Below are 15037 nucleotides of genomic sequence, written 5' to 3' on the forward strand. Positions count from 1 at the left end.
TGTGGAGTGCTAAGCATAATTGACCCCCTTTGGAGTAACTTTTTTGGGTGTGAAAAAATTGAGATACTCACAGTGTGACTATCTTAGGAAATTCATGCGTGAACATCCCAACTATTTTTGTTCATAGTTGCCTTCATGGATGCAAGGGAATTTCGACTCTTTTACTCCCCTATTGCTCTGTGTTTTCAGGTTGGCAAAGATTCTCTAGCTCCCCTTGAGCGTTGTAGGTTTTTATGTCTGCTTGCTAAGCTTTGATGACCTTTGGTAGTGACTCGCAAAGTGAATTGATAAACAGTTTGAGTCGTGCCATTCGGCATTCAGATGAATCTGCTATGGCAATACTAAATGTTGATGCTGAAGTTTTGACTTGTAGCTATTCAAATGTTGATACATCTGATGAGATGACGTTACATATCCTTGTTGTTTAGAGTGCAAGTAGGTTCTTGGGGCCTCTTCATTTTTGATAGAGGATTCTTGTGGTCTCTTTACTACTATTAGTTTGGCCGCTGCCACACCATTCGAGATGTGGTGTGTTTTTTATTGACACAAAAGATGGTGGGGCAGCAAGGCTATTCTTTATTAATGGCTTTGGGCACCTAGATGGTGGAATTACCATCACATAATACTCTTGAGCAATGAGTAGATGTGTAGGCACCCATTTTTGGTGGAACTCAATGATGTGTGGGTGGATCCCTTCATTGTTGAGGTTGCTTCCTTTGTGTAAGTTAAGGGGATCTTGTGGATTTCTTTAAGATCCACACATTTTCATTGCACTATAGGTCCCCCTTATTGTGTTTAGGCTCAACATTTTGAAAAGTACCCAATGTGGTGATCAATGTGAACAATGGCACTGTAGGTCCCCTTAGTAGGTTTATTGAGGCTTGTTTAGAAGCGTGTGAAGTCCTTGTAGGTTCTTGTGCTGCGCGGCACTAGAATACCCTTCTATGTAAGGTTTAGATCTAGGTATAAGTCACGATTATATTGGAGGGGTGTAAATATGGAAACAAGATAAGGTTACATCTCCCATTGCAGATTGAAATGAGTTGTAGCTACATCCTTTATCACAGACTCTCTAGCTGTATAAGTGTTTGTACAAGTGTTACATACATTGGGTCCTTGGTGTCAATGATGGTGCTTGTGTTGCCTTTACCTCCCTTGGATCTAGGATTTCTTCAAGAATTTTTCCCTTGTCTTGAGGTGTAATCCTAACCTCTTCACTTTGTGTAGTTATGGACTACTTGGGTTTAGAAGGTTATGAATCATTTTTTGGTTTTTGTTCTCCTCTTCCCCTTGTATAGAGTGTTCTTTTATAGGCTTTTTGGTTTTGTCTTGCACATTGTCTTGCAAACATGTGAGCACATTTTGTGGAACTATGGATAAGTATCCATTATACATACTTAAGCTATTAAGAGTTGGGTGAGGCATATTACAATAAAGAATCTCATTCTATGAACATGTGACTAATGGAACATTATTCACACATGGGTTGTGTGTGTTGAAATATACAAGTGAATAGGGTGTGTGCGGGGACAAGCCCTTGGTTAGAGGCTGTAAAAGAGAATGTGTAAATGTAAGAGAACCTGTGAAGGTGAGAAGAATCTACTGGGAGAGAATAAATGGTAGCATGAGAAGATTTAGGAAGTGTGGAGATATTCTGAAAAGTGAAGAGGTGGAGAGAATCAAGCAAAAGATGGAAAGAATCAAGGAGAAATTAGTGGGATTAGATGCTTGGATGTAAACTCTATAAATTGAGGCATTGGCCTAATGAGAATTTTGCTGGTTTTTGATTATCCATGCCTACATTAAGCTATTTGTTAATTACTCACTAATCACATCTTAATTATTTACTAATCACTTTGTTAATGATGTTGATTCTAGCATTTGATCCACCATAGCTCATCACATTGCTCTAATTTCAACATGGTATCAGAGCCATGCCTAGAATCCATCAATTTGTGAGCCCATTATTCTGCTAATTATTTTGCTAATTAGGATTAGTAGCTAATTATAAATTTTCCCTCTTTTTTCAACTATTCTCTATACCCCCAGCTAGTGGAGGAGCTAATTATTTTGCTAATTAGGATTAGTAGCTAATTATAAATTCTGCTAATTATTTTGCTAATTAGGATTAGTAGCTAATTATAAATTTTCCCTCTTTTTTCAACTATTCTCTATACCCCCAGCTAGTGGAGGAGCTCCCTCTCCTTGCACACATAAAATTAGCTCCATTGCTTCTAGCCATACATAGCCAACCCATAGGAGCTCCAGCCAAGCCAATCACAAGCGCAAACCGTTGACGCATCAAGAAGAAATCACATTTTTTTCCAGCGCAAGTTTTGCTGAGAAAGTTGCAGATCTTGTCTTCATCCAATCAAATGGGTCTAATTCCTCTTAGCCTCAAGGGTTTTCAAGCATGCTCTACAAGCTGGTGAAGTCAGAATTCAATTTGATCAAGTCTATAGTGAGATTCAAGCTCTTCATCAAATCTGCAAGTGACTTTGGTAAAATAGAGATTAAGCATTCAATGTTTGGTCAAATCTTGTGTTTCTTGGCTTAATCCTCTACTAGACTCATTGCTATTAATGGCTTTGAAAGCATTTAAGCTCATTTGAAGTCTAAGGCCCCAGATCTGGACTCCCCGCATACTCTGTTTTTTGCACACAAAATAGTGGATTAATTTACTAATCAATGATTAATCAATGCTAATCACTATATTTTGGTGCAATTGAGGGTTCAAATTAACCATTAGGTATCTGATACAGATCCCTATAATTTCATATTACAATTTGGAGTTGGTTTGATACTCCAACCATTCCGTACAAATTGGTTACCCTTGATTTAATGTAATTTCTGGTGATTTTATGCTGATAAATTTGTTTTGTAATCATCTCTTAAACACCAGATTGAGTTGTTAAAGGGTAGACACTACCCTTGAATCTTGAAATTGGATCGAGGTAAGACCCCCTTCACATCATCATGAGTACAGCACAAGAAATAGCCAAATTTAATGGGGAGCAGTTTTACACATGGCAGACAAAAACCATGTATTTGCTCATGAGAAAAAATCTGTGGGGGCTAGTTGAGGGAAGAGATGAATGCCCAGAGGTGAGAGTGGAAAATGAGTGGAAGAGCAGGAATGAAAAAGCATTGGGACTTATTGCACTCAGTTTAAATGATGAAATCATTCATCACATCACAGGGATACAATGGGCAAAAAATGCATGGGATGAACTCAATAAATTATTTGGCACACAAGCTAAAAATTCAAAGATAAATCTATTAATGCAATTCTACAAATTGGGTATGAAGGAAAGTGAACCTTTAATCACACACTTGAACAGATATAAAAGCATTAAGCAACAGCTAGCAGCTATTGGCAAAAAGGTAGAAGATGATGAGGCACTAGCAGTGCTTCTGAAGAGTGTGGACAAAGGTGAATATGAAAACATTGTAGCAACACTAAAGAATATACCTGAATTGAAGCTACACGAGATAGAAGGAGCTCTACTAGAGCAAGAAGAGAGTAGAGGCAAAGAGAAGAAATGGCTCGACTCAACAGCAGGAGAAGAAAAAGCATTCTTCACCACCCGAGGAGGATTCTCTCGAGGACAAGGACGAGGAAGAGGCAGAGTAGGAGGAAGGACCTTCACTTCATGGAGGTAGTGGAGAAGGAATGACGTTGGCAAACTTCATGGAGGCTCCAAAGGAAGTGGAGTCGGATCATCTTTTCTGAGAGAGAGAGAGAGAGAGAGAGAGAGAGAGAGAGAGAGAGAGAGAGAGAGAGAGAGAGAGAGAGAGAGAGAGAGAGAGAGACCCCACAACCCAATGTAACCTGCCCCAACAAAGTAAAACCACCTCTGAGCCATCGATGATGTAGGCCACGTGGTAGATGTATGTGTGAGCACTTTAGTCAAGGTCGCGGGCACTTATAGTAAGCCTTGGACACATAGAGAGTGTGTCAAGGACTATGAGGTTAGGGACTTGAGGCACTGGTCGCAGGCTATCAAGTAAGAGAGAAACTTGGTACAGGGTCCAGGTGTGCTAAGTTCACTTGAGGGGAGGTGTGCTAGGCACTGGTCGCGCGGACTATCAAGTAAGAGGGAAGCTTGGTATAGGGTCTAGGTGTGCTAGGAGTATTCACTTGAGGGGAGGTGTTGAAATATACAAGTGAATAGGGTGTGTGCGGGAACAAGCCCTTGGTTAGAGGCTGTAAAAGAGAATGTGTAAATGTAAGAGAACCTGTGAAAAGGTGAGAAGAATCTACTGGGAGAGAATAAAGGGTAGCATGAGAAGATTTAGGAAGTGTGGAGATATTTTGGAAAAAGTGAAGAGGTGGAGAGAATCAAGCAAAAGAGGTGGAGTGAATCAAGGAGAAATCAGTGGGATTAGATGCTTGGATGTAAACTCTATAAATTGAGGCATTGGCCTAATGAGAATTTTGCTGGTTTTTTATTATCCATGCCTACATTAGGCTATTTATTAATTACTCACTAATCACATCTTAATTATTTGCTAATCACTTTGTTAATGATGTTGATTCTAGCATTTGATCCACCATAGCTCATCACATCGCTCTAATTTCAACAGTGTGGTGTCAAGAACTAGAGGTGCATTCCACATTGGATAGTATGTAACCTTATGTGGTCCATGACAATAGAAGCATTGCATTATTTGTTTAATTGCTTCCTCAGTAATTACTATCACTCTTTCATTTCTGTTTGAATTAAGTGGATTGGATGCATGCATGGGGCTCCTTGGATTTATAATGATCTTTTTGCATTTGTTTCATATGAATACACACATTGCAAGATGTCATGTATGAATGCCTTACAACAATGACTACATGCAATGTGAATTGGGATGGTGGTGTGCCCACAATCTACACAACACAACTGGTCTACAAGAGAAAGGGGTCATAAGGGTTACTGACAATTTGGTTCATTCCCTTTTTTTTATAGTATTTTTCTAAGCTTTCAAGTAAGGCACTATAGAAATCTATAATGGACATCTCAGAGATCAATGTCTCTTTACACCTTAATTTCACTAGTTTAGAAGAGGAAGAGTTCATATCAATGATATCTTCCATCATGTTGTTGTCTATTGCTTCTTTGTAACATTGACCAAAAGAATCTAGATTTGAGACTATGATCAAATCATGCAAAAGTGTTTTTCTTTAATCCCATAAGGAAACATTGACTCATTTGTGCATCATTGAGTTTCTCCCAGTCCTCGCATTGTGAGTTCCGAATTTTCATACATAAGATGTAATCTCATATGGTTTCCTCATGTCTCCACTCTATCATGTAAAGTTATGTTGCAGCACTCCAACTAGGGACTTATCTTGAGAATCCATAAATAAAGGTAGTCTTTAGAGTTTTAATATTTTGCCTTAATCACACAGGCATCAACATGATGCACAATTTACTAGCCTTGCCCACTAAGCATAGATTCAATGCATGTACCTTGGTGTGGCAATCCATGCTTCACATCATTGCTCAAACATTTGTATAAATTGAACATGATTAGTAGATACATCATATTTGCCCATGAGTTTGCAATTTTCTTTGCACAAATGACTCCTTTGGGTTAGGTGTAGGTCCTTATTTGGTTATAGGTCCTTATTTGGTTAAAGCACCATGTAATCCTTGTTCACCTCCCTTCCTAGATTATTTAATATTGCTAAAGTTTGGGTATCTAGGGGTTGTGAAGTTCATTGGGTACCATCTCTGAGCATTGGCAACAAGAAAGTTAGACCAATTATTGCATTTAGCATAGAACTTGTCATTGTGGGAATTGGAGTCACCAAGGGTTTAAAACCCAATGACATAATTAGAGGCATACAATTGGTCTAATGTATTGTATATGTGATTGGGGGTTGTACCTGAGGCATGGGCCTTAAGGGTTTGTATGTTCCCATTGTTAGATTAAGTTATGATGTTTGCACGTTTAATCCCCCTAAGTCATTATGTCCACTGTTCTCTTTTTTTTTCCCCTTTTTTCCTTGTAGTCCAAAACAACCTTTGTATGCTTGGTCTACCACCTATGTCTCAAACAAGAGTGTGTCATGGTTTGTTGTTATGTTTTGTTTGCATTAATTTCCTCTTAGGGGCTACGGCATGTGAATGCCCTCTTACGAAATATTTTTTTGAAATGTGCATACATACCAATGGATTTTTAGATGGTAGAAAAGGTCTCAAAATCATTGTTAATTCATTCATTTTTTTGGGGGGAAGTTCAAAAATGACAGTTTTTACAGCGGACCAAGCCGATTTGCATCCTTTTGGCCTTCGACCAATAGTCACAAAAAGTCGACTTGGAAATCGAGGTGAAAAATGTACTGAAATCAATAAAAACAAGCTTGTGGACCACTTTTGGAATACATTTGAGCTACCAAATGAAAGAATTTTGACAAGATTAAGGGATAAAATTATAGTACTTAAAAAATACTATAACTCCCTTATAGAACTTGTTTCTAAATTCTTTTTTTAGCACACTTGAAAAGCACACTTGAAAAGCACACTAGAAAAAGAGCTACAAAATCTAAGTCTTTTTGAAACGTTTAAAAAAAAAGGCTAGGGGAAGGGGGGGCTATAGGTCAGAGGAGTGAGAGGACATTTGTATCGAATTGCTTTTTCAACAATGATAACTTAGCCAATATAATATACTTTTAGTTACAAAAATGTTTCAAGAAAATGTAAGTCTATGAAAAAGGAAAAAAGATTATTTATGCTATGAATCTCTTGAGAAAATCACACAAAAAATATTTCATTTATTGGGGTTTAAAAGGTGAGACCTTGACTATTAGAGTTCACTGGAAGTGAATTTGTACTTAAAAGATGAAAAACTTTTGGTGTTAAAAACTAGGGGGTAGCAAAAAATAAAATAAAGAGTATAAAAAGTAGACCAGTTCACAGGCATGTACCTCCCAAACCCCGACGCCAATGAATGTGTTCTAGTGCTCATCTTCAAGATCTCTCTGGGCTCTTTAAATCTTTCCTTGAGTAGACCAAACCAATTTCCATTGTTTTGGCCTCTGATGACCCAACACTCACCAAAAGTCGATGACCCAGAAATTGAGGTGGAAAAACGCACTAAAATCAACAAAACTCTGGTGGACTACTTTCAGATTACCATTTTGAGCTATCAAACAAAATAATGTTGACAAGGTCAAGGAAACAATGTTCTAGTAATCCAAAAATACTACAACTCTCTTATAGAACTTGTTTCCAAAATTTTTTGTAGCACATTTGAAAAAGAGCTGCAAAAATTGAGCCATTTTGGAACTTTTCGAGAAAAAAACACGAGTTAACAACATCAAAGACCTACTCCACAACCTCCTCCAAAGGAATTAAAAATAAAGCGAGTGATGAAATTATTGTGTGGAGACTACAAACGTGAAAATACAAAAATGACCACAGTAAATTAAACAAGAGTTGAAGCAATAGTAAGGACCAACCCCCTTCAAATCTTTCCTTGAGTGGACCAATCCAATTTTCATTGTTTTGGCCTTTGACCCAATGATTGAATTTACCCTTTTTCTATTTTTATGTTTGTAGTCCCTACACACAATAATTTCATCTCTCATTTATTTTTTAATTTAAGAGCCACCCCTACCCCCCCCAACACACACAAGCACACACACATATGCACCTTTCCCTTGTCGGCTTTGTCTCGTTTGTTCAATGATTACTAGGATTTGACTATATACATTACCTTGCAAAATGTCCATTTACAAATGTCCTCTCCCCCCCCCAATGCACCCACACACACAATCACCCCTTGGGATCCCCCGAGGCGCAAGCCCCATGAATACAGTAACTTGCATAGTTAAGGGGATTTGAATTTCAGTATTTCAACCATTACATATCTTCTCTGAGTGTTTACCTAGGGTAGGTTTCAATGGTGTGCTGATGTATCTGTAAATTCAAGAAGAAATAACACATAAAGTTGGTGACAAGTCCACAAGAGCACACATATATCTTTTCTAGAAAAAGAGAATGTCCTTTGAGTAATTTTAGTTATCCATAATGGATTGGATATGAGAATACTTTAAAACCCCTTTCCAAGGAAAAATATATTTTTTTACCACTTTGTATATACAGAGGAAAAAGATATTCTTTACCACTTTGTATGCAGAGTCGTTATGGGTGAAGTTTGAATCATTTAAATAAAGTTTTTAAAGGAAGTTTCAAATGTTAACTCCAAAACCATTGGTGTTGTTAAATATCATATGTTTGGGACGTTCTAGAAAGATAAAGTGAATGGCATGTGACTTTTATAAGATTAGTAAATCTAGTCTTAGGGATCAATGTCTAGTAGTCAATTGTAATTTTTTAATTTAAAAAACAAATGCCTCCATGAAGTTCTCACAAGATGTAGAGTTTGGGACAAGGTCAAACTTAAACTTTAATATCTCCATTAAGTTTTAAACTGCATATTTGACATAATTGTTTGCCTATCTTCCAAAAAGACTTTTTTAAAAAAATCTTGTTCTAACTTTGCGATAATATGCAAAGTATAAGAATTTTGTATGCTTTTTATCAATACATATACTATTGAAAATTTTCTTGTTAGCTTTAACTAAAAATCTTAAAACTTACAAAGAAGGGGCCGCTTTTTTATGAAATTTTGAATGCATGTGCTATTTATGTTTTTACACGATGATGCCATCTCCAAGAATCACTCGCAAATCACACCAAACGTGCTATTTATGTTTTTACACGATGATGCCATCTCTAAGAATCACTCACAAATCACACCAAATCCTCTTGCTTTCTACATAGATAAATGTTAATCTACTAATTCGTAAGAAAACCAAAGGCTTTTTTCAAGCTAGCATTGATAACTTGAGCATCGTTTGGCCTTCTTTGTAACGATGGACATTGTGCTCATTATTTTGTCACAAAGTCCAAAAGATAAGAAGACTTTTCTTTAAATGCATATATACACTTAGCTATTAAATATTGTTTTTGCCATTTGCAACCATTTACTCCTCAAGCTTCTTATTTCATCTTTTTCATTTCTTTTTGTAATGTATTTTATTATGAATTTTTCACTTATTGGCTTGAAAGCATAGTATACCAAATCTCAAAACTCATAAAGAAGGGGGCTTTTAATGACACCATGAAAGCATGTCTTTAAACTAATCTCCAAAAATCACTCACAAGTTACCTATGTCCTTAATTTTAGAGGTATAAATGTTAAGGTAAGGAGAAAGAAAGGTTTTGTTTACGATATCATCCATAACCCTTTTCATAATCCTCACATTTCAGGTACATGAAATCTTTCCCTTTTGAGAATCTTGACTTTGTAGATGCTGGACATCTTTAAAAGTGTGTAGGTGGTGGCAGTGAAAGCCGTGTGGTTTTTGTTCCTGTGTGTCTCTTTCACCCATTATTCACAAAAACATTTTTCTCATGAGACATCCAACCAAAAATGTTTGAAGGTTGTCTTGAAACTAGAAAAGAACTTAAATGCCTTCAACTTACAAGTAATTTGCAAGTTCATTATACATATAGTTTGCATGTTTTTTTTTTGTGAACACAACTTTCGTCTATTTATCATCATGATGCACCACTCGACTATGTACTTGGGGCCACACGTTATGGCAACCACGGTCCACGTTCATAGTTTGACATTGGTTTTTTTCACACCTTAATGGCAAAGTTCTAGAAGAACTTTGTGTGGAGCCTCACATGAGTGCTTTTCATCAGGATGAATTGAAGAGGAGATATGTGAATTTGAACGAGCATTTTATTGATGATTTGATTTGAGATGGGCTGTTGGTCAAAGCTAACCTATCTAGAGACACGCTAATGCAACAAAAGGTGCACATGAGGCTTCCCCTTGCACGCCTCTAAAGACAAAAGGTAGGGAAATGTTGTAACCTTGGGTCTTTTAATTTATGGTGCATGTTGTAATTGTGAAGAGACCATTTCAAAGGTGATTGGCCATGCTTAATCAATGCAAGAGCTGACTTTTACAATGTCAACAAGGTGTATTGATTGTCAACCTGCCCGCGGAGCACCGCCGCACCGGCCATTTCTCGCGCTAATAAGGGCTGATCATCCGTCTGTTCTATCATCCTTTTCTTCGTGAACGAATGCTTTCCTCCACGGAAGCTTCCATGGTGATCTCAATCGCCGTCTCTGTGCTCCTCTTTGCAGTTTCGGCAGGTAACCTACGTGCGTTAATATTTTTTACACCTTCTCCGTCTCTCGCCTGTGACCTTCCGTCGCTAATTTCCGTCGCTAATTTCCGTTGTTGATCTCCTGGTAACGCAGATGCGAAATACACCATCGGCGTCGACTACGGGCAGCTGGGGAACAACTTACCATCGCCGCTGCACGCCGTATCCCTCATCAAGAGCCTGCACATAGGTCACGTCAAGATCTACGATGCAAATCCCGACATTCTGCGGGCTCTTGCCGACACCGACATCACCGTTGCCGTAATGGTGACGGACGCGGAGGTTCCCGGCGTCGCCGCCAGCCAGGAGACGGCGGACCTCTGGGTGAAGCACAATGTCTCCGCCTACTTTCCGGCGACGCGCATCCGCACGATCCTCGTTGGGAACGAGCTTCTGTCGGACACCAGCCAGATGCAGACGTGGTGGGACATCGTCCCGGCAATAAAGAAGCTCCGGAAAGCGCTGATCAAGTACGGTCTCCGGCACAAAATCAAGGTGAGCACGCCGTTGGCGATGGACGTACTGGAGGGTTCGAGAATCGTTCCTCCGTCGAATGCAACGTTCCGGCAGAACGTGAGCGAGTCGGTGATGAGGCCGCTACTGAGCTATCTTGACAGAACTCGCTCTTCTCTCTTTGTTGACGTGTATCCATATTTCGCCTGGGAGAACGATGCGGAGAAGATTCCATTAGATTTCGCCCTCTTCGGCAACGGGAGTGTGTACTACACGGATGACGGCAACGGGTTACGTTACGACAACCTGCTGGACGTGCAGCTGGACGCGTTGACGGCAGCCATGAGCAAGCTGGGGTATGAAGGGGTCAAACTCACGCTGAGTGAGACGGGGTGGCCGACCAAGGAGGATGTGGACGAGCGGGGCGCCAACATACACAACGCCGCCCTTTACAACCGGCGGCTCGTGAGGAAAATGCTCGCCGAGCCTGCAATCGGAACCCCTCGTCGCCCAGGTTAGTCATACTCGTGCCGCCACATGAACCTATGCTTACACATTAGCCTAATGCTTTTCCTTCCGAAACATTAGCCTAAAGCATCTCACTAAGGCATTAGCCTAAGCTAAAAAGACATAAGGTAAACATTTTTTTTTGGAAGAGTCGGTAAACATTTTTTTTCCGGAAGAGTGGATTTGTGCGTGCCCCTGTGTGCTGCCATCTATCGTGTAGCCCCTAGGCATCGAACCCGGGTTCTTATCGTGGAACTCTATAGTTCTGTTAACTGAGTTACACATAGGGTGAATATTTTTCTACCCTCTACTTGTAAGTGCATGATCGTTACTAGCTCATGTATCACGTTTAACATAAGAGACTGTTTTCACGAGAAGCAAATCGACATAATCTATGCCCCACATGTCCTGCTAATGTATTATGAGGATGCATTGAGCATGGATTAGCAACCTTGCTCTACCATTTGTGAATTTGAACTTGCCTCTTAACTAGGGCAGCCTGATGTGTACTGCCCCTCTTAGAGCATGGTAGTGTGCTGCCCCTCTTAGAGCATGGTAGTGTGCTTATGGGCTTCACAATATGTCGGCAAGAGAGGAGGGCTTGGTATCTAGGTGTGGTTATTTTTCCATGTGTTTAAAGAGTCTCTAGGCTTTTGAAGAAATGACTCACAGTAGAAGGAAGTTATACCTTACATGTTTAGTTGTAGTGAATTCAAAGTACAATTACGGGAAAAAAGGATTGATTTTTTGTCAGGGATATCGATATATATTCAAACACACACACATACCCACATTGCGTAGCCTTGATATGGAATTGAACCCGGGTCCTCTTGCTAGAACCCAATCGTTCTACCAACTCAACTACGCTTCCGTGGGCTTAAAAAAGTTGGTTTTTTATTGAAATGGAGGTGGATTTGCAAAATTTTGAAAGAAAAAACGGAAAAAAAGAAAAATAAGGAGAGGGTAAATACCTCTCCTTATTTTGACTGGTTTGTAAAAAGTTTTTTTTTCCTCAACTTTTCTTGTAATTTGGTGACAGGACAGCACATTCCCACTTACATATTTGCTCTGTTCAACGAGAACGAAAAGACGGGGCCCACGACCGAGAGGAACTGGGGGCTGCTCTATCCCAACGGGACACGTGTCTACCAGGTGGACCTGACGGGGGAGCTTCCTGACTCAGCCTACGCCCCTCTCCCGCCAGCTCCAGCGGAGCCGCCGGTGGGATCCGAAAAGCTGTGGTGCGTGGCCAATGCGAATGCCAGCTCGGCCAGCTTGGAGGCCGGGCTGAAATACGCGTGTGCACAGGCCTCTTCTATCTGCGCCCCGTTGCAGTCCGGCCAACCCTGCTACAAGCCGGACACCCTCCTCTCGCACGCCTCCTACGCCTTCAACGCCTACTACGTCCAATTCAAGGCTCTTGGTGCCTCCTGCTCTTTCAGCGGCGCAGCCAACCTCACCTTCCAAGACCCCAGTAAGTGCACCAACCTCAGCCCCTCTACTTGCCTTGGTTTTCCTCCGTTCAATACCTTAATATTACCCTTTAATCGTCTTTTTTTAAAAATAAAAAGCTGAATTTCTCACTATTTCTCTCACCGTTGGTAGTATATGCCCTCTTGTTGCATTCTACCGACGTTAATACCCCCCTCTCTCTCATGGCTTTGACAGGTTATGGGTCGTGCAAATACTCGCCTTTAGTGTTTTAAGTGGACTATTGTACACTTGATTTTTTTTCCCCAAGTGAGTAAATCTCAACATTATTGACTTTCTCAACGAGGATATTTCTTTTTTGGGGTGGTACACAAGGGCTAAGACTTGTTTGTAGGACTTGCCCTTGCTTGGACATTTAGATGGAACTTTTGTCACATTTAGCATGCTTGTGCAAAACATGTATCAAATAAGTCACTTACAAGTAGAGCTATGTGTTTATAATAAGACAATCCTTTTGACGAATAAAGGCTTGGTATCTTGTAGGCAAGTATTTGGAAGAGTGGTACCCCCTCTAGTACTTGGTGTTTTATAGGCAAATTTTGGAAGGGAAATACGTGGTATGATGCACATTGCTTTTGAAAGGTTACCGGTAACCCTTTTGGTACTTGGTGTCTTTTAGGCAATGTAACTAGCTCGGCGCATTCGAGGCGAGCGAGACATGATCTAGAGATCTTAGATGTTAACCTTTTTTTTAAGCAACTCTTTTCAAACCCCCCTTTGTAACAAGCCTATCTGGCTTTCATTTGTAACCTTCTGATAATTAAAATTTTAAGTTTCTCTTACAATGTCTCGGTGTCATCATGTTTGTTTAACATGGAGTGTTTATCATGTGCCAGTTTGTCACCCAAGGCATCAGAAATGCTCCTGGAGGACTGAGGAAGCTGTGCTAGAACAGTACGAATTTGGCCTCTGCAACAGCGATGCAGGCTCAAAATTTGCACTGTTCTGGCACTTCTCTTCTAGCCACTCAGGATCATTTCTGATGCATTTATAATAAAGTTGAGCACACTAATTGTGAGAAACAGTAGTTTAAAAGATAAAAACACCTTTAATCATGTGTAAAAATATAGTGTTTATCATCCAATGCATCAGAATTGCTCCTGGAGGATTGGGGAAGCTATGCCAAAACAGTGCGAATTTAGGCTCTGCAGTGACGATGCACGCTCAAAATTCGTATCGTTCTAGCACTACTCTCCTAGCCACTCAGGATCATTTCTAATGCATTTATAATAAAGTTGAGTACACTAATTGTGAGAAACAATAGTTTATAAGATAAAAATAGCTTTAATCATGTGTAAAATTACATTGTTTGTCATCCAATGCATCAGAATTGCTCCTGGAGGACTGGGGAAGCTATGCCAGAACAGTGCGAATTTAGGCTCTGTAGCGGCACTGCTGCAAGCCCAAAATTCGCACTGTTCTGGCACTGCTCCCCCAGCCACTCAGGATCATTTCTGATGCATTTAATGAAGTTGAGTACATTAATTATAAAAAACAGTAATTTACAAGATAAAAAATACCTTTAATCATGTGTAAAAATACATTATTTGTCATCCAATGTATCAGAATTGCTCCTGGAGGGTTGGGGAAGCTATGCCAGAACAGTGCGAATTTGGGCTCTACTGTAGCGGTGCAAGCTCATAGCTCGCACTATTCTGCTCCCCCAGCCACTTAGAATCATTTCTGGTGCATTTATAAAATCAAGTTGAGTACATTGATTATGAGAAACAGTAATTTACAAGATAAAAATCAAGTTGAGTACATTGATTATGAGAAACAGTAATTTACAAGATAAAAATACCTTTAATCATGTGTAAAAATACATTATTTGTCATCCAATGCATCTCAGAATTGCTCCTGAAGGGCTGGGGAAGCTGTGCCAAAACAGTGCGAATTTGGGCTCTACAGCAGCAGTGTAGGCTCAAAGTTCGCAGTGTTATGGCACTGCTCCCCCAGGCTCCCAGGGTCATTTCTGTTGCATTCACAAAAACATTGATGGTACAAACTAGAAAAAACAATATATACTTGATGAAAATAAGTTTGCAAAAATTGTATTGTATTCAGTTGGGCTATTGCTCGAGGATCCTCTATGCCTATGCTTTTGGCTATTGCTCGAGGATCCTCTATGTCTATGCTTTTGGCTATACCTATACGAGTAAGAAGCTTACCCCTAAATCCAGAACCAAAAACATCGAAGGCAAGGGATTTTTTAATCAGAACTATACATTTAGTGCTCTGTGCCATAGAGGCTACACAGAGCACCTTAGAGAGGGCTTTCAAAAAGAAGAGAGTGAAGGCAGATTGAGGGGTGTAGTCCCTGTGGATAATGGCGATGCCATCCACCACAGGAAGTCGACCAAGATAGTGCGCCAACGCAGCATCATGTCCATGAACCTT

The 15037-nt window shown here is 39.9% G+C and overlaps 1 protein-coding gene across 2 annotated transcripts; it reads left to right on the forward strand.

Moving 5' to 3' along the window:
* Nucleotides 1-10073: 10073 nt before the first annotated feature.
* On the forward strand, nucleotides 10074-13414 carry LOC147620454 (putative glucan endo-1,3-beta-glucosidase A6). 2 transcript variants are annotated; one of them, XM_086825415.1, is made up of 5 exons: nucleotides 10074-10175; nucleotides 10284-11156; nucleotides 12189-12623; nucleotides 12818-12889; nucleotides 13124-13414. In XM_086825415.1, exons 1-4 carry the CDS (start codon nucleotides 10103-10105, stop codon nucleotides 12853-12855), a joined length of 1419 nt encoding a protein of 472 aa, XP_086681541.1. In that variant the 5' UTR covers nucleotides 10074-10102; the 3' UTR covers nucleotides 12856-12889; nucleotides 13124-13414. The 2 variants fall into 2 exon arrangements, with proteins under 2 accessions (XP_086681541.1, XP_086681540.1); XM_086825414.1 differs by having other exon boundaries at nucleotides 12818-13414.
* The last annotated feature ends 1623 nt before the right edge of the window (nucleotides 13415-15037 follow it).

The sequence above is a fragment of the Cibotium barometz genome, chromosome 31 (assembly GCF_041138505.1).
Source record: "Cibotium barometz isolate CiBa-2024 chromosome 31, ASM4113850v1, whole genome shotgun sequence".
In the NCBI taxonomy this organism is placed as follows: domain Eukaryota; kingdom Viridiplantae; phylum Streptophyta; class Polypodiopsida; order Cyatheales; family Cibotiaceae; genus Cibotium; species Cibotium barometz.

Bases quoted from the DNA above. Each gene is read 5' to 3' on its own strand.
- LOC147620454 (XM_086825414.1), top strand. From the start codon at position 10,103: ATGCTTTCCTCCACGGAAGCTTCCATGGTGATCTCAATCGCCGTCTCT. The intron at 10,176-10,283 runs GTAACCTACGTG...CTGGTAACGCAG, and splicing joins CCTCTTTGCAGTTTCGGCAG to ATGCGAAATACACCATCGGC. The intron at 12,624-12,817 runs GTAAGTGCACCA...TGGCTTTGACAG, and splicing joins CCTCACCTTCCAAGACCCCA to GTTATGGGTCGTGCAAATAC.